Source organism: Hylobates moloch, unplaced genomic scaffold (genome assembly GCF_009828535.3).
Source record: "Hylobates moloch isolate HMO894 unplaced genomic scaffold, HMol_V3 SCAFFOLD_21, whole genome shotgun sequence".
Lineage (NCBI taxonomy): Eukaryota > Metazoa > Chordata > Mammalia > Primates > Hylobatidae > Hylobates > Hylobates moloch.
Window position 1 is genome coordinate 33221098 of NW_026652296.1, and position 21726 is coordinate 33242823.

Sequence of the window (21726 nt, forward strand, 5' to 3'; positions counted from 1 at the left end):
GCCTAATTTTTAAAACTTTTTAGAGACAGGGTCTCCCTTTGTTGCCCAGGCTGGTCTTTGTTGCCCAGCCAGCTTCAAGCCATCCTCCCGCCTCAGACTCCCAAAGCGCTGGATTATAGGCATAAGCCATGGTTCCCAGCCCAGAAAGAGATCTTCACCCCACAAACCCCCTATTTGGAGGCCAAGTCCCAGCATCCCCAAAAGGGCTCCGGTTAGGACAAGAAAAAGGCTGTGAGCCTCGGAGGAGAGGCTGGGTGCCCCTTGGTGCAGAGTGGTCCCCTTGCGGGGCATGGGGCCTCAGTCTGTGAGACTCCGCGCCTCAGTCGTCTGAACTTGAGCAAAGACAGAGCTAGGCCTAGCCTGGGGACCCGAGGGCCTGCCCTCATCCGCAATTCTGCCTCTTTTCTGGCCACTGAGGACCGGGCTAGGGAAACTGTAGGGGCAGTGGGGGTGGGAGGAGAGAGGGTTCTGGGTCAAGGGACTGGAGGGGTCTGGGGCAGGGAAGTGGAGGGGTCTAGGGTGGGCCCTTCCCCCTCGGCTGTTGGGCCCTCGCTGAAGGGGCCGAGGCTGAGCCCCAAGGTGGGCCTGTGGGGGCGGGGCAGGGGAGCCCCTCAGCAGCTGGACCACAGGAGGCCGACGAGGGTCTGGAATTCCTCTTCCCCTCCCTACGCCGTCCCCTCTCCCTTCTCCCACCCTCTGGGCTGCTAGCGGAGCGGGGGAGGCGCAGGAGGGGCTCAGGGAGGGGCCCTGGACGCGGGACCAGGCTGGGCCCCTTGGCGGAGGCCCGCGCAGGCAGGCCCCGCCCCGGCCTCGCACATCTGGGCCGGGAGCGCGGGCCGACCCGGCGGCGCAGGCGGCGCGGCCATCCGGCCTGGGGGAGGGGGCGGCGGGCGGGCGGGGTGGGCGGCGCGAGGAGGCGGGAGGCCTCGGGACCGGGCGCACGTCGAGGACTGCGGCCGCCGCAGCAGGCACGGCCAACGGGCTGCGGGCCCGGGATCGCGGCGGCTGGACGGGGCTCGAGCTGTCGGGAGGGCGGAGGTGAGTTCTGGGGCGGGGGCTGTTGGGCGCCCCGAGTGGGGAAAGGCGAGGTTTGCCGTCCCGGGCTGTCGGCTGAGACCCCACCAAAACCTCCAGACTCCGGGTGTCTGGTGGGGACAGATCTGCAAGCCCCTCTCTTCAGCGAGGCTGCGGGCTCGGGAAGGCACTTGGGGCAGCGACCTTGGTCTCCCACCGGAGTTTCGGGGGACCACCTCCCCTGTCCCTCGCACAGCTGCTCAGAGGCTTAGGCTGGAGAAACTCCTGTGTCTTAGGGGCTGGCAGGACTGGTGTGAGCTGGGGCCCGCTCCAGGGAGCTAATTTGGGGGACCCGGTGCCCAGGTCTGAGGTGGAAACCTGGGAGTTGAGTGTATGTGTGTGTGTTGGGGGGTGCCTCAGGGGTCCCAGGCCTTGTGGTCCCGAAGCGCAACAGAGTACTGAGTGGTCCAGGTGCCAGGGTCTGAGGCTGGGACCTGGTCTTCCGGGCCAGCTTGAGGTCCAGGTGGGGTGGGGTCCAGGTTCCCACTAGGGCAGTGGAGCCTGTCTGTGAGGCTAGCATGTGTTGATGAGAGAGACTGGAAGGGAGTGAGCACGAAACTAGGGACTCTCCAGAAAGCAGACGCAGCGCAGGAATCCCAGGCGAGAGGGGTAATGGGGGGCTGTGGGCAGAGCATGGGAGGGGCTCTGTTGTTTGTGAACTGGCTGCTCCCATGATGAGGACCCAAGGGGGTGCGGCAGGATGTATGGAAAGCAAAGATGAGGACAGGGAGGGGCCATGGGAGGCCATTTCTGTCACTCCCTGCCCCAGCGCAGGATGGGGCAGCCACCTCACTCAGCCACACATGGCCCCATCTTCTTAAGGGCTCCTCTCCAGAATAGAGTGGGGCAGCCCTTTGGGTGCCGTTTCTGATCTGTGCTTTGGGCCCTGGTTGGCCCAGTCTGTGGCTTGGAAGAAACGCCTGTGGCCTCACTTAGCCCGCTGACGGAGTCCTGTTCCATTACAGGGCTGGCTGGGTGCTGAGCAGAGAGCGGCAGGCGGAAGAGGCAGGGTCCTAGTGAGGAGGAGAGCTGGAAGGACCTGGGTGGGCTCTTTGTCTACACAGGCGTCGTGTGGAGCCCTGAAACCCAGAACACTGCATTCCCATAGTGCTCCTGGGGACATGAGTAGCCAGCTGAAACACCCCACCCAGGAAGAGATCCTCCGAGGATTCTATCAGGCAAAGGGTCGGGCCCCTGCAAGGTGGCTCATGCCTGTAATCCCAGCACTTTGGGAGGATGAAGTGGGAGGATCGCTTGAGGCCAGGTGGTCGAAGCTGCAGTGAGCCGTGATTGTGCCACTGCACTCCAGCCTGGGCAACAGAGCAAGACCCTGTCTCAAAAAAAGGAGCGGGGGCTGGCGGGGGGGCAGAGTTCGTCCTAGGCTATTGTAAGACCAGGGGATACTCTGGGATGGGAGTCTCTGGTTGTGAGTCCCTATCCTATCCTGGTCCCCAGTGACTAATAGGCCCTGTCTATTGGGTAGAAGTCTGGGCCAGGGGTCAGGGTGAAGCTGATGACTAGAGGTCAATATGAAGCCAAGAGTTAGGGGTCAGTCCATGGGCAGGGTTAGGGATCAGGCTGGGGCCAGAGTTTGGCATGTGCTTGTAGCCAGGAAATGGAGTTCCTTTCTGTGTAAATCAAACTGTCCCACTCAATTACTCTCAAACCCATAGGCACCACCAGTCTGAAATTAGTAGGTCCCTGAAGCGGGGCTCAGCCTCCCCTCATTTTCAGCTGTGGACTCTGCCCAGACCTAGCTCTTGGGAGCTGGGCTTGTCCCGTGTTCTGTGGTCAGCATTCTCCTTAAGTGTTCCTGGGTGTGTGTGCTCACTTGGCAGTCAGCACCTCTTGGCTTACCTCCATCTCTCAGAATCCGTGGGATCCTCCTTCTTTAACACAATTTTTTCTTTTTTTTGAGACAGGGTCTCACTCTGTCACCCAGGCTGGAGTGCAGTGGTGTGATCATGACTCACTGCAGCCTCAACCTTCCAGGTTCAAGCAATTCTCCCACCTCAGCATCCAAAGTGGCTGGGACTCTAGGCATGCACTACCACGCCGGGCTAATATTTGTATTTTTTGTAGAGATGGGGTTTTGCTGTTGCCCAGGCTGGTCTCGAACTCCTGAGCTCAAGCAATCCACCCACTTTGACCTCCCAAAGTGCTAGAATTACAGGCATGAGCCACCACACCCAGCCTTTAACACAAATTGATTTAGTTCCTACCTCCTTCCTTAAAGAACTCATGATGACTAGAATGCAATTCTCAGTAAGACCAAAATATCTAACAAGAAAATTCAGAATCCGTATCACGAAGGGAAAGAACACTGCTCAAACCTGCCCAACTCCCTGCTTTTATCAACACCTTGCATATCTGGACTTGTTAACATAAGCCCTCTGTGTCACCCATTCTACAGGAAAGGGCACTGAGGCACAGAGATGTGGCATGATGCACTCACGCCAGGTGCCATAATAGGCTCCTGCCATCCCTGAAACCCCAGCATAGGGGCACTCAGCATATCGCACAATGAGAGACGGTAGACAACTGGACAAACTTCTGATAGCTGGGAAGAGTATAGGCCCATGGTTTGGATGTGGAATCCAGTGTAGAGCGAGGACTCAGTATTTTTTTTTTTTTTTTTTTCTTGAGATGGGGTCTTGCTCTTCTCGCCCAGGCTGGAATGCAATGGCGTGATCTTGGCTCACTGCAACCTCTGCTTCCCAGGTTCAAACGATTCTCCTGCCTCAGCCTCCTGAGTAGCTGGAATTACAGGCATCTAATACTACGCTCAGCTAATTTTTGTATTTTTAGTAGAGACAAGGTTTCACCATGTTGGCCAGGCTGGTCTCGAATTCCTGACCTCAGGTGATCCACCTGCCTCAGCCTCTGAAAGTGCTGGGATTACAGGAGTGAGCCACGGCGCCCGGCCCAGAGTCTTTTTTTTCTGATGGTTCTAGGTTGTTTCTCCTCCAGGAGAAAGCCTTGGTCCAGAAAATCCATTCATTCATTCAGCAAAGTGGTTCCCCAGTGCTTAGCACAGAGCCTGGCATGAAGAATCTCAATAAGTGTTTGCTGAAGAATCAGAACAACATACAAATAGGGCTGCCAGCTCCTCCCTCGAGACCTTGATCCAGTAGTATGCTGGTTAATGGTTTCCAATCAGCTCTGGAAGAAGGATAAAATCCTGATTTGTAGTGCTTGCCAATTTCTGTCGTGTAAATACTCCCAGCCATGACTGATTTGAAGCTACCAATGTGATGTCATTGAATGCAGAATTGGGAAGGGATAGAAAGAATCAGCTCATATGAGCTGGCAGGACCCAGCTCAGCATCCCACTCCATCATCCTGAGCTGGGCTCCTGCCCCAGGCTCCTAAGAACCCTCCCCTCCCCTCTCTGTGCTTTCCCTTTTCTCTTCAACAGCCAGCTGCTATATGTGTGCCCACAACCAGCACCCATCCTTCTTCTGATTCTGATTCCTGAGCACTCAACTGTGTACCTCCAATGGTACAGAGGACAGCAAGAGTGTCTGGAAATCTCCATGGTGCTGGCCATGCAGGAGAATCCTGGACATACAAGAGTGTGTGGGAGTCCAGGTGTCTGTCCACAATGGGGCTGGTTTGTGTGAAGTGTGTGAGCAAGGGTGTGTGCATGTGTGTATGGGCATGCCAGAGCCAGCTCTGTGTCTGCTTGTGTTCTGTAGCAAAACTTTCTGATCGGGCCGCTGGTGACAGAGAGGGAATGCATTGGCCCTGTGTAGCCTCCCCCTTTGTTTAGAGGAGCAGCCAGGCCCACCAATGAGAACACAGTGTCAGTGGTCTGCAGACTGGCTGAGATACACTGTTGAGCAACACTTCTCAAACTTCAGTGTGCACCTGAATCACCTGGGAATCTTGTTAAACTAGTCCAGACACGGTGGCTTATGCCTGTAATCCCAGCACTTTGGGAGGCTGAGACGGGCGGATCACCTGAGGCCAGGAGTTCAAGACCAGCCTGGCCAATATGGTGAAACCCAACTCTACTAAAAATACAAAAATTAGCCAGGCATGGTGGTGCATGCCTGTGGTCCCAGCTACTTGGGAGGCTGAGGCAGGATAATCGCTTGAACCTGGGAGGTGGAGATTGCAGTGAGCTGAGAACTGAGATCACGCCACTGCACTCCAGCCTGGGGGACAGAGTGAGACTCTGCCTCAAAAATAAATAAATAAATAAATAAATAAAAATAAAATACAGGTTCTGATTCAGCAGGTCTGGGATGGGGCCTGAGGTTCTGCATTTCTAACAAGCTTCCAGGTGATACCAGTGCTGCTGATCCTTAGCCCACACTTTGAGTAACAAAGCTGTTGATGGTTTGGAATATCCTGCCTATAGCCTGGCCCCAGAACTTCATAGACAGGATCGAGCCCCTCCCATCTTAGAAAATAAATATTCTTCCTCACCTCCCTTCAGCTTTAGTGCCCTCCAACTACTGCCCTCACATGCATTCCTGATCTCAGCCAAGCTTTTCAGAAATTCTAGCTCAATATGATTGCGTCACTACACTCCAGCCTGGGCAACAGAGTGAAACTCCATCTTAAGAAAAGAAGTTCTAACTCATGTGACCTCTTGCTCACTCCTCACCTAAGCTTACCTGCCTTGGGCCACTAAAACAGTGTTTCCAGTCTCATCTAGGACCTTTTACAGGGATCTAGCTTTACCCATCTCTTGGTACAATCTTCATGAGACCATGGGGCATCTCAATCTCCTTGGCCAGTATATGTTCCTTTGTTCAGCCTTTCTTTTTTTTTTTTGAGACGGAGTCTCGCTCTGTCGCCCAGGCTGGAGTGCAGTGGCGCAATCTCGGCTCACTGCAAGCTCCGCCTCCCGGGTTCACGCCATTCTCCTGCCTCAGCCTCTCCGAGTGGCTGGGACTACAGGTGCCCGCCACCATGCCCGGCTAATTTTTTGTATTTTTAGTAGAGACGGGGTTTCATCGTGGTCTCGATCTCCTGACCTCGTGATCCACCCGCCTCGGCCTCCCAAAGTGCTGGGATTACAAGCGTGAGCCACCGCGCCCGGCCTGTTCAGCCTTTCAATGTAGGTTCTCCTCGTGACGGAGTGACACCCTATCTCAAAACAAACAAACAAAAAAGGAAAGCCAGGCACGGTGGCTCATGCCTGTAATTCCAGCACTTTGGGAGGCCGAGGTGGGCGGATCACCTGAGGTCAGGAGTTCGAGACCAGCCTGGCCAACATAGTGAAACCCCGTCTCTACTAAAAACACAAAAATTAGCTGGGCATGGAGGCACTCACCTGTAATCCCAACTACTGAGGAGGCTGAGGTAGGAGAATGGCTTGAACCTGGGAGGCAGAGGTTGCAGTGAGCCAAGATCGTGCCACTGCATTCCAGCCTGGGCAACAGAGTGAGACGCTGTCTCAGAAAAAAGAAAAGACAAATTGAGTCATGCCCCTACCCCACCCTGCCACCTCAAACCTTTCAAGATTTGCTGTTGCCCTTCATATAAAATCAAATCTGAAATAGGGTGCACAGGCCCTGCCTGCAGGGTAAGCCCAGCCCAACCCTCCGTCCAGACTTACCATGTCCCCTTCCCACCCAGCATTATCCTTCCTAGCACTCAGCAACACTTATCATTTCAAAATCACTTGCCTGATTATCTCCTCCATCAGACTGTTGGTTTCTACAGCAGGGACAGTGTCTCTCTGGGTCACTAATATCTCCCAGCACCTGGCACAGAGCAGGCACCAGAAAACATGTAGGAGGATCCTGATTCCAAGAAAGTAAAGCCATTTTTTGAGACAAGCTGGGAACTGTGGGACTTTAGATGAGATTTAAGGAATTACTGTTAATTTCGTTAGACATGAGAATGGTGTTGCGATGACATTGTTTAAAACGTCTTTATCTCTTGGAGAGATGTATTAAAGAGTTCACAGGTGAAACAACATGATGGCTGGGATTTGCTTCAAAGGACTTCAACCAAAAGTAAACAAATAAAATAAATAAGCATTCTGATGAGGGAACAAAGGGACAAATAAATCCCACTCTGCTTGTCTGTTCCTGTTGACAGTTACAGGGCCTGCAAGGATGTTGGCTGTCCCGGAGATGGGCCTGCAGGGGCTGTACATCGGTAAGAACCCCCATCACTCTGCCCTGACCCATCACCACTCTGCCCTGACCCATCACCACTCTGCCCTGATCCACCCACGAGCAGGCACTGAGACCCACCTACAGGTTGTCCAATGTACCTCTCCCGCAGAGCTTCCCAACAGCCCTTCTGTGAGTGAGTGTGTGTGTGTGTGTGTGTGTGTGCGTGCATGTGTACAGGGCAGGTCTGTGTTTACTGGACCCCCCTGTGTGTGCAGGAAGGGTCTGTGTATGTGAGTATGTGTGAGTATGCGTGCACACAGGACTGGTCTGTTCACAGGACCCCCATGTGTATATGAGTGTGGGCTGAGTGCATGTGTGTGTGTGCCAGAAGGGTCTGTGCACACAGGAGTGTATGCATGTGCGTGTGTTTTGTTCAGGCTCTGTCCACAGGACCCTGTGAGTGTGTCAGTGAGTGTGTGTCTCTGCGGGCAGGTCTCTGTGCACAGGACCTGTGTACGGGAGTATAGTCTGCAAGTGGGCACACATGCAGAGAATTCTGCGTGTGCATGGAGGGTCTGTGTGCACAGGAATGTTTGCATGTCCATGTGCTTTGTTCAGGCTATGTGCACAGGACCCCGTGTGAGTGCATCAGTGAGTGTGTGTCTCTGTGGGCAGGTCTCTGTGCACAGGATCTGTGTATGGGAGTATAGTCCGCAGGTGGGCACGCAATGCAGAGAATTCTGCGCGTGCATGTGCGTCTGACCATAGCCTGGTCTGGGAGCAGGCTTGGGTTCTCTGCAGGGGTGGGAGGCCGGAGGCAAGAGGGACACTCCTCAGGAAGTCCATTCACAAAGACCTGGTGGGCTGGGCCCTTCCTTCCTGCCTCCCTTCCCAAGCTCGAGTCACAGCAACTTGGCCTCTCAGGCTGCAGCTGGTGGCAGGGCCAGAGCCTGCCCTGGCTGCCTGAGGAGAGGGAGCCCTTGAAATGTGGCCATTTTGTCCCTGCCCCTCCAGCACCTCAGACTCTGGCCCTGTCCAGGCACTTCCCAGAGTCCCCCTCATGCCTGGCCCTTCACCTGTGTTCCCAGGTTACCCCCAAGGCCAGGGAGAGTGGAGACCTGCCTGGCAGCACACGACAGGACTGTGGCTGAGGGAGCACAGGGCCTGCCCGGCTCAGCCTAAGGCGAGCCAGACCCGCCTGATCTGTCCATGGAGCTTCCTACCAGATCTCACTCTCCCTCCCTAGCCAGCCTCCCTGGCCTGTCCATGGATATCAAGGCTGCCCCAGTACTCCTCACATGCCCCTTAGCAATGCCCAGTGTGGTGGTGGCAGCTACCAGCAAGGCAGGCCCTCCTGCCCCATGAGCCGCCTGATCCTCGGGGCCAGGCCTGGGGCTGTCCTCCAGGGCTACTCCACTCCCTCCCACCAAAGGTCCAGCTCAGTCCCAGGCGTGCAAGAGGGTCTTGATGGGGCCTCCTGCCCTGAAATGCTGGCTCAGGGTGTGTGTATGTGTGTGGGTGGGGGTGGGAATCAGACTTCCTAATGTTGTGGACACCCCCAGTTCAGGACTGGGCTATCTCTATGAGTGTGGGAGGAGGTGCTGCCCCTCCTATATCCTCCTCAAGCAGCCAGCTGGGCCTGTCTGTGGCCCTTGTGGGCATGGGACCCGCGGAGTTCCCTCAAGTCCTGATTAGAACCACGTGGCCCAACTTTAGGGTGGAGGGGAGCAACCCCACCTCCTAGCCAGTTAGATCTGTAGCTCCACCTTTTGAAGGAGGAGGGCTTCTCTCTTCTCTACTCCCTCCCAGGAGCTCACCTGCCCTATCTCCCCTGCCCTTCCATCTGTGGACTGAGTCTCCCTGCTACACAATGCTTTTCTGACTCTCTCCCCTCCCACACTGTGTGTCTGAGGGGCCCTAGTGGGGAGACAGTGAGTCCCCAGGGAAAGCATGGGTCACCCACTGGGGAAACATTGCCTCTGATAGCAGACCCTCAGCTCCTGCCCCTATGTCATGTGTGTCTTTCCTACACCCCCCAGTCCTCCTCCCCAGCAGAGAGCCCTTTGCCTTAGCCCAGCAAGGACTGATGGAGAACCTTTGGGTGCCTGGCTTGGGTCCCCGCTGCCATCCTTACCCTGCTTGTGCCAGGATGAACTGCCGTTTCTTCTCTGCAGGCTCCAGCCCGGAGCGGTCCCCAGTGCCTAGCCCACCCGGCTCCCCAAGGACCCAGGAAAGCTGCGGCATTGCCCCCCTCACACCCTCGCAGTCTCCAGTAAGCCCGGAGCAGGGATCAAGTGGTGGGTGGCCTGGGTGGTGTGGACAGGGTTGTGCCTGGCAGTCATGGCAGGGCCTGGGCTAGGAAGGAGGAGGGGATGGGGGTACCACCATGCCTCTTGTCCCCGTACACTCCAGTCATGTGCCCCCCAGAAGGATTGGTCTTGGGCGGCCCTGGACTATAAGGGTAACAATTCTACTGAGAAGGTGAGCCCCATGTAACTAACTCCCAACCCCCCCACACAGGAGGCACCCACGGCCATTGAAGCTGGCCTGGCTGAGGCAAGTGTTCCTCTGAGCACGTGGCTTTTCTAGGTCCCCAGAGCACTGGGCCCCCTGTTGACCACAGCCCACCTTAATCCAAGTCATATCTGAAGGAGAGGAGATGTGTTGCTAAAAAATAGTCTGGAAACCATTAGCTTGGGCTGGGCGAGGTGGCTCACACCTGTAATCCCAGCACTTTGGGAGGCCGAGGTGGGCAGATTGCTTTGAGCTTAGGAGTTCAAGAACAGTCTGAGCAACATAGCGAAACCCCATCTCTACAAAAAATACAAAAATTAGCCAGGCGTGGTGGCGTGCACCTGTCATCCCAGCTACTCGGGAGGCTGAGGGTGGAGAATCACTTGAACCTGTGAAGCGGAGGTTGCAGTTAGCCAAGATCACACCACTGCATTCCAGCCTAGGTGACAGAGTGAGACCCTGTCTCAAATAAAAAGGAAAGTACTAGCTTGAAGTATCCAGGACACCATCTCCCCACCCCCAAGCTCCGTGGGTCACCCCACCTGGATGACCTTGCCCTGGTGATCCAGCTTAGGGACCCCCTTATTCTTAGGGAGTCCAGCCCTGGCATAGAAGAAGGCACACACTTCTCTGGGGACATGCACGTGCCCTGTCCTCTCTGCCACAGAATCAGACAGTCTGGTTTGTGTCACTGTGGCCACAAAGAGCAAGAGGATAAAATATATACACTGGTCCATGTGCTGTAAAACTGCCTGGAGGAGCAAAATTGCTCCCAGCTGGGCCCAGACTAGTGGCTGCCTATGAAGATGGTGTGAGGTGGGGGTGGGGCTAAGGCAGTCCAGAGGGAGGGTGGGCAGAGGCTGGAAGCAGGAAAGCAGGAGCTTGAGCCAAACCCTGCCTGGGGCTACCTGAGAGACACGTCCAAGGCTCAGCCTGGAGTCTGGGAGGGCAGGGGAGCCCGAGCAGGTGGCCAGGTGGGGTGGGCCAGGTCCAGGGCTGGTCTAGACCACAGTCAGTGGAGGGGAGTGTCTTCCCCATGCAGAGGAAGCGTTGGGGGTGTGAGGGGTGGGGGTGTCCCTGCTGGCTGCTTGCTAATTCTAAGTCTTGCACTTTCAGAAGCCCGAGGCCCGAGCCCCCCAGCAGGCCTCCTTCTCTGTGGTGGTGGCCATTGACTTTGGCACCACGTCTAGTGGCTATGCTTTCAGCTTTGCCAGTGACCCTGAGGCCATCCACATGATGAGGTGAGGGCAGCTGGGTTGGGAGAGTGAGGTGGGGAGGGGGGGGAGTTCCTCATACCTTGGTCCCAAAAGTACTGTCACCGAGACATGGGGTCTCCTCAGAGGCCCTGCCACCCCTAGTCTGGGGCTCCCCACTGGGGCAAAAGTTGGAGGATGGGCCCCAGGCCTGGGTCCCCGGCCTCAACTGGAGCAGCTCCCAACCCACTGAAGGGAAAGTCAGACTTTGTTTTTAATTTTGAATTTTTTTGAGATATAACAAACATAACAATAAAATATGCAAATCTTTTTTCTTTTCCTTTTTTTTTTTTATTTGAGATGGAGTCTCACTCTGTCGCCTAGGCTAGAGTGCAATGGCACGATCTTAGCTCATTGCAACCTCCACCTCCCGGGTTCAAGCGATTCTCCTGCCGCAGCCTCCCAAGTAGCTGGGACTACAGGTGTGTGCCACTATGCCTGGCTAACTTTTGTGGGGGGGTTTTGTTTTTTTTGGACAAGAGCCTCACTCTGTCGCCCAGGCTGGAGTGCAGTGACGCGATCTCAGCTCACTGAAAGCTCTGCCTCCTGGGTTCACGCCATTCTCCTGCCTCAGCCTCCCGAGTAGCTGGGACTACAGGCTCCCGCCACCACGCCCAGCTAATTTTTTTTTTTTTTTTTTTTCTTTTTAGTAGAGACGGGGTTTCACCGTGTTAGCCAGGCTGGTCTCGAATTCTTGGCCTCGGGTGATCCGCCCACCTCGGCCTCCCACAGTGCTAGGATTACAGATGTGAGCCACCATACCTGGCCTTTTTTATTTTCTTTCTTTCTTTTTTTTTTTCTTTGAGACAGGGTCTCACTCTGTCACACAAGCTGGAATGCAGAGGTGTGATCATAGCTCACTGTAGCCTCAAACTCCTGGGCTCAAGCAATCCTCCCATCTCAGCCTCCTGAGTAGCTAGGACTACAGGCAGCACCACCACACCTGGCTAATTAAAAAAAAAAAAAAAAAAATTTTTTTTGGAGAGACAGGGTCTCACTGTGTTGCCAAGGCTGGTCTTGAATTCCTGGCCTCAAGTGATTCTCCCACTTTAGCATCCCAAAAATGCTGGAATTACAGACGTGAGCCACCATGCCCAGCCCACAAATATTTTTCTAAGCTTGTAGACAAACACACACAAACATATATGTGTTTTTTAAGTAAAAGTGAGATATACAACTTGCTTTGTTTTAAAGCTTCGACACTATTTTGTAGATATTTCATGTCGGCACACACGAAGCTACCACTTTCTTTGAACAGTTGCCTAGTATTCCATAGTACAGATGTGTCATAATTTATCCATTCCCCTATTGACAGTTTTAGGGGTTTTTTTTCCTCCTCTCATTTTTCACTATTACAAAAAGTGCAGCAGTAATATCCTTCTTTGAAAACTTGTGCTGCAATCTCTATGGGGTAAATTCCTAGAGGTGATTCCTAGGTCCAACATCTCAAATCTTTTTTCTTTTCCTTGTTTAGTAAAAAGGAAAAGAAAATAAAAAATAATAAAACAAGAAATAAAAATAAAAACAAGAAAATGAAGGTTCTAAGGGCTGGGTTGACAAGTCACACAGTTGTTTTGAAAGACATGTTTCAAAAATCCATTCAGATGTTGTTGGGTTTTGTGTGAACACTCCCCTTGGGACCTCAAGACCCCAGTCCTCTGAATGTGTCCTAGAGGGTCGGCAGGCAGTAGATGAAGCTATTGGAGACCTCAAAGCTCTCAACCCAGACTGGGATGGGAGGTAAGAGGGGCTTCCCAAGGCCTGGAGACTGGATGGAAGGGTGAATAGAGAGATAGACAGGTAACTGCTCCCAAAATACATGGGACTTGAGCTTCGTGAGATTGGACTGTCCTTCCTTCCACATCACAGGAAACCACAAAGGCTCTGGGCACTTACAGCCCTCTAGAAGCTGCAGGGCATCCCAGATGTCTTGCTGATCAACACACACGACTGAGGCCATGCTGGGGCTAAGGACACATCCAGGAACACTGTCTCTGTCCTGTGGAGGTCACAGGAAATAACTGGGGGACATTCCAGCCTCCTCCTAAGCTCTCTCTTCCCATCAGACACCACGCCCCTAACATCTCTAGATGTTTCCCTAACATCTCTAGAATATCCATCTACTTCTCTCCATGGCCATTGATCGTGCCCAAGTTCAGCCCCGACCTTCTGTCACCTGGATGGCTGCAATATCCTCCTCCTTGGTTTCCTTTCTCCATGCTCCCTTCCCTGCATTCTGTTGCTCCATGGGAGCCAGTGACCTTTCTTTCTAAAGGCAAATGTGGTCATACCTCTTCGCTACTTTAAATCCACAAAGACAGAATTCTGAATGGCCTTCTGTGCTCTTCATGATCTCACCTTAGTATTCTTGTATTTTCTCCTGCTGCCTATGGAGCCGACCCATAGCTAGTTCTCCTTGCTCTTTCACATCTGTAAGTTTTTGCACATGCTGTTCCCTCTGCCTGGATTCCCACCCAAGAAGGAAGGGTTGCACTGACTGCCCTGTGCCTCCGCAGGAAATGGGAGGGCGGAGACCCGGGCGTGGCCCACCAGAAGACCCCGACCTGCCTGCTGCTGACCCCAGAGGGCGCCTTCCACAGCTTTGGCTACACCGCCCGCGATTACTACCATGACCTGGACCCCGAAGAGGCGCGGGACTGGCTCTACTTCGAGAAGTTCAAGATGAAGATCCACAGTGCCACGGTGAGTCACAGGGCTCCAGACAGGGAGGCGGGGCCAGCATGGAAAAGGGCAGGGCTAATGGGGGTGGGTGGGACAAAACCAAAACGTGTGAGGACCGGCCCGATGGAGTCGTGGCTGAGAGGGGGCGGGGCTAAAGGGAGACGTCGGACTCCGGTGTGGGCGGAGCTCAGAAACGAGGTGGAGGCGGGGCTAATGTGGGTGGGGCTAATAGTGAAGCTGGGGTTGCAGGAGGGGTGGGACTAAGGAGAGGGGTTGGGGCAGAGCTAATGTCAGATTGGGGCAAGAGTGGGACGGTGGTAAAGAGGAGGGAAAGCTCCAGGAAACGGGGTGATTTTAAGAGCGAGGTCGTCAGGAAATGAGTGCCGAGCTGAGGCCTCCTGCAGAGCCGCCCTGTGTCCCTGCCAGGATCTCACCTTGAAGACCCAGCTAGAGGCAGTAAATGGAAAGACGATGCCCGCCCTGGAGGTGTTCGCCCATGCCCTGCGCTTCTTCAGGGAGCACGCCCTTCAGGTGCGCTGCGGCCCCACCTCTGCCGACTGTGGCAGGGACCCCCTATTTTCCCCTCATCCGAAACCGCTCCCCCATCCCGTCCCCGACATTGGATGGGTAGCCACTGCCAGAGCTCAGAGGTTATCTTCTCCAGTACCCTCCTCCCTTTTTGTCTGGTAGAGCCTGCACCAAGCCATACTGATGGGAGGGGGGCCGATTCTTCCAGCTCTGCTGGGAAGTCCTTCCTGTGGTTTGATTGGTACCTCCAGTTCCGCAGAGGGCTGAAGACACCCTCCCTCCAAGCCAGCTTTCCTCTCACTGCCCCCTCCTGCACCAGGAGCTGAGGGAGCAGAGCCCATCGCTGCCAGAGAAGGACACTGTGCGCTGGGTGTTGACGGTGCCTGCCATCTGGAAACAGCCAGCCAAACAGTTCATGCGGGAGGCTGCCTACCTGGTGAGAACATGCAGGCGGGCCCGAGAACACTGCTCAGGAAGGCCCAGGCCTGTCCCCATGCCTGCATGCACCCCACCACCCTTGAGACCACAGAGTTATTGTAGAAAGAACTTCAGCCTCCTCCTGATGGGAGTTTGTAGAGTTGCTCCCACCAGGAGAGGGAGTGGGCCTGCAGGAACAGGGGACAGAGGGACAACAGGCACAGCCCAGGCCAGTGTAGACAGTGCCTTAAGTCAGGTGTCCTAGAAGCAGAGCCCAAGATGGAAAGTCTTATACGTGAGGTCTATTGAAGAAGGTTTCTCAGGAGAAAGGCGAGGGAGGGAGGGAGGCAGGACAGAAGAAGGAGCTATGAAGGATGTGGTCTTGGCTGGAGTCTAGCCTCAGGTTTAGCCTCAGCTAGATCCCATGGGGAGCTGCAGAGGGAGAACTGTAGCACAGAGTTGGGGCCGGCTTCTTCCACATCCGTATCAGTCTGCCACTGGCTCTGGGGAAATGGGAGGGAAACCTCTCCAAGTGAGGCCATTCCCATTCAGCTGAGGGCAGTTATCCAGAGGAGGTAGCAGCTGTGAGCGAATAACAGCCAACACTCACAGTGGCAGGCAGCGTACCCAGAACATTCACTTCACTTGGCATCAGTATTTTGAGGGACACCCCCACTACCACCCACCTTTGCTGGTTCTTGAGCAGGGGAAATAAGACTATGAAAGTATAAAGGGAGGTGATTCTGGCCAATGCATACAGGTCTTCCTACCACTGAGATGCTCAAAGGTCTAGAGCAAGGAGTTGGGGGAGCTCCAGTGGAGACAGAGAAGGCATAGCCTCAAGACTCATTGCTTGGTCGTAAACCTGGAGCCTTGGATACAGACCCTAGGCTGTCCAAAAGGGATCTCAAGCCTGCCTGTTTACACCCTGGAGGGGCCCCCAATCCTCCCATACCTATGGGCCAGGCATGACCCAGGGCCAGGTCTGTAGATGTCTACACTTTTCACTGGAAGGAGCTAACCCTGAGCACAGTGGACATCCCTGTGCAAGGATCGGGACAGAAGCAAGGCTGTCCCCAGCCAGAACAAACACCTGCTCCCCCAGCGTCCCCTTACCTATTTCCCCACCCTCATTCTTCTCACGCTGTTCCCTGGCTGCTCAGGAAAGTCTGGCCCTGGGTAAAAGTCTCCATTCACACCCTTATCCCTCTCCCCTATCTGGTCAGAATCTGGGGAACCCTACAAAACCATAATGTCCTTCCCACAGGGATCCCCTGCCCTGAAGGAAATAATTCCAGATCTCAAGTGTTTTCTCCACCCAACTGGCCTGTCTTGGTGCCTGGAATTTCAGCTTCCTCCCTGCTGTATCAGATTCCCTGGGAACAAAGTTCTCCTGGAAGTGAGGTGGCCTATGGCTACCGTCTGACACCACCCTAGTGGAGAAAGAGGGTTCAATGAGCTAAAAGGGCTCCCCACTGCCTCCTCTGAGCCACCACACCCCCCCCCCCACATTGTGCTAGAGTCTCTGGCAACACCCCCAGCCAGCGCTCAGCTGGCCACTTGTACCTGTGAAGGGGAACCTTGCTGCAGCCCTGCTATCTTGGGAAATTTGAAGGGGCAGATCCCAGGGGTTCTAGGTCTGCATTCTGTCTAGAGTCTTTTCCTGCTGGGCAACTTCTTGGCATATTTTGCCAGGGCCATTCCCTCCCCAGCCTGGTCACAGCGTGGCTATGAGGCAGCTCCAAATTTGTGCAGCACAGAGAGGCCTGAGAGGCCTAACATGGGTGGGGTGTGATGGAGGAGGTGGGAGCCCCACAGGCCGAGGTTCCCCACCTCGCAGTGCCATCTTAGGTGTGACAGCCCATAGTGCTGCCTGACCCTGCCCACCACCCATCCCCAGGCTGGACTAGTGTCCCGAGAGAATGCAGAGCAGCTACTCATCGCCCTGGAGCCCGAGGCCGCCTCGGTATACTGCCGCAAGCTGCGCCTGCACCAGCTCCTGGACCTGAGTGGCCGGGCCCCAGGTGGTAGACGCCTGGGTGAGCGCCGCTCCATCGACTCCAGCTTCCGTCAGGGTGAGCTGCCCCCAGGGACACCACCCACCCTTGGAGGGTCAGAGGGTCACTGAAGCCAGAAGCTCAGCCATGTCTAGTATGAAGGGGAGAGGGTCCCCACCCTGGAGGAGCCCAATTTGAGCAGGCAGAAACATGTCTGGTGGAGCCCGCCTGAGGGAGGGAGGCACAGCCCTGCCCAAGGGCAACCTCGTCTCAGGGTGGGACATGCCCTACCTAGGGCAGCCCAATCTCAGGGTGGAGATTTCACCTTGCCCTAGGGGAGCAAGGTCTGAGGAGGGCAGGACTCTGCCCAGCCCTGAGTCTGAGGGTTGGGGGAGACACAGCCTACCCCAGGAGGAAATTGCTGGAGTACTGACAAAGGAGGAAGTCAGCCCACTGCATCAGCTGTCCCCTTCACTCCTCTCATCTTCCCCGACACACATCAGCCCCAAGCTCCTGCTGCCAGGACCAGGCACCCAGGCCAAGGACAGCTATGGTCATCCTCCCAAATGCCATCTCCCAGGGCAAAGAGAAGCCCTAAGTCCTGAGTCCCCTCTGAGACTCCAAAGACCTACCTGCCTCCGCTCCTCCCAACCCCTCTAACTCTGATTTTGCCATGACCTGAGGCCTCCTGGGTTAAAGGAAGGCCCTGTGTCCATAAATATTTCCCCCCAGCTGTTGGATACAGGGTGGGAGTTTGGGGTTCAGGATTGCCCTCTCCCAGTCAGGAGCAGGTTGGAGTTTCAGAAGCACTGGCTGCTCCCAGTGCCCACGGAGGGCCTGGGCAGGAGGATGGGAGTTGAACGCCATAGCTGGAGCACCTCCTTCTAATCTCACTCCCTGCTGTCTCCTGACCCCCAGCGCGGGAGCAGCTGCGAAGGTCCCGCCACAGCCGCACGTTCCTGGTGGAGTCGGGCGTAGGAGAGCTGTGGGCAGAGATGCAAGCAGGTAAGGGGAAAGGGGGATGGAGAGTTATCCTTGGCCCCTACCGGGCACCGTATACTGATGGGAGGAAGGGCATGTTTGCAAAGCCCGTCTCTTCCTCCTCCATCCGCTGTACCTAACCTGGCCGTCCCCTCACAGTCACCCGCACCCCCACCCCACTCACAGCGGCGCCCCTAACTCCCACTCCTCCAGGGGATTCTCCGCGGACGCTCGGGTGGAGTTGCAGAGCCTCTGGAACCATTTCTCCCCCACACCCTGCGCCCATATGTGGTGGTCTGAGGTTCAAGCACCTGAAGCCCCTCACGTCCCTCCCCCGACCCTGCAGACAGGCCTTGGGACCCGGGGCAGGGCTGGAGGCTGGGCGAGGCTGGAGGGGGCGCAGGGCTGAGGGTGCGAGGCCGCCCACGAGTGTGTGCCCGCGCTCGCCGCCGCAGGAGACCGCTACGTGGTGGCCGACTGCGGCGGAGGCACCGTGGACCTGACGGTGCACCAGCTGGAGCAGCCCCATGGCACCCTCAAGGAGCTCTACAAGGCATCTGGTGAGTAGCCAGGCGGCGCCCCGGTACCCAGCGCGACCAGGGCTCCGGCCCCGCCACCGCCCCCTGGCGGCCGGGTGAGCGCTGACACCCCCGTGAGCTCTGACGCCCCCTTCGCACCCTGCTCCACCCCAGGGGGCCCTTATGGCGCTGTGGGCGTGGACCTGGCCTTCGAGCAGCTGCTGTGCCGCATCTTCGGCGAGGACTTCATCGCCACCTTCAAAAGGCAACGGCCGGCAGCCTGGGTAGATCTGACCATCGCCTTCGAGGCTCGCAAGCGCACTGCTGGCCCGCACCGTGCAGGGGCGCTCAACATCTCGCTGCCCTTCTCCTTCATTGACTTCTACCGCAAGCAGCGGGGCCACAACGTGGAGACCGCTCTGCGCAGGAGCAGGTGGGTCCTAGGCCCGCGGGCTCAGGCAGGGTTTGCCGACCCGGGAATGACCGTGCACTGGAGGGTCCCGGGCCCCAAGGAACGGTGGGGGTCTGCCTGATTCATCCCACATATACACTAAGCCAGCAGGGCGTCGGGGTGGGGCGGCGGGGAGCGGCGAGTGAGTGCCCCAGCCCAGCAGGCTCCACCCACGGAATCCGCAGCCCGAACTGGGGCAAGACAGAGAATCATGGCGGGGAAGCGGCAATGCCTATCTCCTCCTAGCCTTCTCTACACCCCCACCCCGGGCCCTAACGGCCCATGCTCCATGGTTTCCCTGCACCAAAGCAAGGGGAGGCCCCTCCCAGGACCTCGTACCTGGAACCTGGAGCAGGCTGGCAACTAAATCCTCTGAGTGAGTAGGGTGGAGATAAGGGACTAACATTCAGCAGGTCCAGTCCTCCAGACACCACATGCAGTCGGTGCCCAGGCACTTCTGCCTGGAGGCAGAGGTAGAGAATAAGGACCACGGACCCCAAACTGGGGCAAGCAGCTGGGCCCTGACCGATGGATCTTTGCCCCTTTCACCACCAACAGCGTGAACTTCGTGAAGTGGTCCTCACAGGGGATGCTCCGAATGTCTTGTGAAGCCATGAACGAGCTCTTTCAGCCCACCGTCAGCGGGATCATCCAGCACATAGGTGAGCACCTGAGCTTAGTCCGCCACCCGCCCCCACATAAACAAACAGATGCGGAATAATTCCCCCCCCCCCCCCATCAGTGCCTAGAAACCTCCACACATCCATACACTGGGATGAGACCTAGAATCATCTAGAACACCTGGGGGATGAAGTGCAGTGGTGATTAAGAGCTAGGGGGTTGATATGTAGTCTTGCCAAGGCAAAAAACTTCTGGTGCCTCAGTTTCCTCATTTATAAAATAGGATGATAGTATTGGGTTCTCAAAACGTTATCACAGGGATAAAATGAGCTGAAGTACCTAGAGTGAGCACAATGTCTTGCACACAATGTCTAGGTGTTTAATACGTGTAAATGCATATCCTTATCTCTCGTCCTCCACGTCGTGGTGGGAGAGAAGTAGGGAGCATGAGTGTTGGGGAGGCGAAGCCCTCGAGGACTCCTGGGAGCTCTCAAAGAAAGTGCTCAAATGGCTACTTTCTAGTTGCCAGGCGGGTACGGGCTAGGGAGGGGAGGCGCCGGTGGCCGCCTAGTGGTGGCCTCAGTGGCTCTCTCTTCCCCGCCCCTTCTCCTCTGCCCCCTTCACCCGCGTCCCCCCGTCCTGTCCCGCAGAGGCGCTGCTGGCACGGCCGGAGGTGCAGGGTGTGAAGCTGCTGTTCCTAGTGGGTGGCTTTGCCGAGTCAGCGGTGCTGCAGCACGCGGTGCAGGCGGCGCTGGGCGCCCGCGGTCTGCGTGTCGTGGTCCCGCACGACGTGGGCCTCACCATCCTCAAAGGCGCGGTGCTGTTCGGCCAGGCGCCGGGCGTGGTGCGGGTCCGCCGCTCGCCGCTCACCTACGGCGTGGGCGTGCTCAACCGCTTTGTGCCTGGGCGCCACCCGCCCGAAAAGCTGCTGGTTCGCGACGGCCGCCGCTGGTGCACCGACGTCTTCGAGCGCTTCGTGGCCGCCGAGCAGTCGGTGGCCCTGGGCGAGGAGGTGCGGCGCAGCTACTGCCCGGCGCGTCCCGGCCAGCGGCGCGTACTCATCAACCTGTACTGCTGCGCGGCCGAGGATGCGCGCTTCATCACCGACCCCGGCGTGCGCAAATGCGGCGCGCTCAGCCTCGAGCTTGAGCCCGCCGACTGCGGCCAGGACACCGCCGGCGCGCCTCCTGGCCGCCGCGAGATCCGCGCCGCCATGCAGTTTGGCGACACCGAAATTAAGGTCACCGCCGTCGACGTCAGCACCAATCGCTCCGTGCGCGCGTCCATCGACTTTCTTTCCAACTGAGGGCGCGCCGGCGCGGTGCCAGCGCCCGCTGCCCGGCCCCGCCCTCTTCCGGTCCAGGGGGCCTGCGGAGCGGGGTGGGACGGGGGAAACGATGCTTCTGCAGTCTGCGCCTCTTTCCACGCCCTCCGGCCCCGGGGAGATGAGGTCATGGGAGGGTGGGTGGGGACACACCCAGAGACTGGCTTTGGGATTGGGCACTGGTCCGCTGACTGCCAGGCTGAAGGGACCCGCCAAGGACTGAACGGGTAAGGGTGACTGAGAAGAGGTTTGCAAGACAGAGCGCGCAGCCCGGCAAGGGGCATGTGACCCCGAAGGAAGAACAGAAGAGTCCTGGTCTGAACTTGGCCGAGTAGGGGTGGGGGTGGGATGGCAGGAGGAGCCGCAGGAGGAAGGAGGTTGTGCAGGGTCTGGACCTGCAGGGCTGAAGTTCACTCATTGATGGACTCAGCCCGAACCGGGAGCCAGGCAGAAAAACCCTGTGCCGTAGGAAAGTGACTGGAAGTGGACTCCAGAGGGTAGCACAGTCCTGGTGTGGTGCTGACCACCCAAATATTACTGTGAATTGTGGAAAGGGCAGTAGATCTCTAATGGGGAGATGGGAACATTATTGTGGTGGAGGCAATTATGAGGGGATATGAGGGTAGCATTTCTTTCGAGACAAAACACCCATCTGGGAAGGCCCCAAGGGCAGCTGATGAAGGACCCCACTTGCACCCCACCCCAACCATGGAAGGGCAGCTGGAGGGTGGATGGGGAGGCCAGAGGGAGCACTGAGGGGTGGTCCCAGCTCTGCTATTGACTCGGTGTGCCTTTAGGACATTCTCTGACCGCCCATGGGCCTCAGTTTCCTAAAGTGTGAAATGTCAGGCACTTCCCTCCAACTGTGACATGCAACAGCCCCACCTGCCTGAGAGCCCTGAGGTGACAATAAAACATTTATGCTCAAGGGGAAGCCACAGCCTGCTGATATGGCGTGGAGACCCTAATAGTGGGAGGAATGCAGGGGTTCCGGGTGCTACAGAGAGAAGGGAGAAAGCTTTCAGCTGTGCGTAGGGAACTGACCAGAAGGGGGTGCTGCTGTCTCCCATCAAGCATCCCAAACAACTCCACTGCTTAAGACCTCTCTGGCCTACACATGAGGTCCCTCTCTCCTCCTTCAAACTAATTGTCTTGGCAGCCAGCTTCTGGCCTAAAATGCCACCACTTGTGCCTACCTCTTGTGGGGCTAGGTGCTATAATACCACTCGGTGCCCCTACCTCCTGAAAGAGTGAGTCTACCCAAGTCCTTCCTTGGCCCATCTGCA

General features: G+C 56.5%; 1 protein-coding gene across 2 annotated transcripts; it reads left to right on the forward strand.

Moving 5' to 3' along the window:
- The first annotated feature begins 918 nt into the window (after positions 1-918).
- On the forward strand, positions 919-21702 carry HSPA12B (heat shock protein family A (Hsp70) member 12B). Of its 2 annotated transcripts, none has more exons than XM_032143132.2 (13): positions 919-1038; positions 7135-7194; positions 9329-9426; positions 10785-10909; positions 13438-13624; positions 14030-14134; positions 14451-14567; positions 16449-16623; positions 17464-17550; positions 17982-18086; positions 18219-18477; positions 19054-19157; positions 19767-21702. In XM_032143132.2, the coding sequence occupies exons 2-13, from the start codon at positions 7152-7154 to the stop codon at positions 20420-20422; spliced, it is 2061 nt and encodes a 686-aa protein (XP_031999023.1). In that variant the 5' UTR covers positions 919-1038; positions 7135-7151; the 3' UTR covers positions 20423-21702. The 2 variants fall into 2 exon arrangements, with proteins under 2 accessions (XP_031999023.1, XP_058289043.1); XM_058433060.1 differs by lacking the exon at positions 919-1038 and adding an exon at positions 1276-1327.
- Positions 21703-21726: the final 24 nt, after the last annotated feature.

What these genes read in the sequence shown, in the direction of transcription:
- HSPA12B (XM_032143132.2), top strand. Translation starts at nt 7,152, where the DNA reads ATGTTGGCTGTCCCGGAGATGGGCCTGCAGGGGCTGTACATCG. An exon ending in CCTGCAGGGGCTGTACATCG is followed by an intron (nt 7,195 to 9,328) that starts GTAAGAACCCCC and finishes TCTTCTCTGCAG; the next exon opens with GCTCCAGCCCGGAGCGGTCC. An exon ending in GAGGCCATCCACATGATGAG is followed by an intron (nt 10,910 to 13,437) that starts GTGAGGGCAGCT and finishes GTGCCTCCGCAG; the next exon opens with GAAATGGGAGGGCGGAGACC.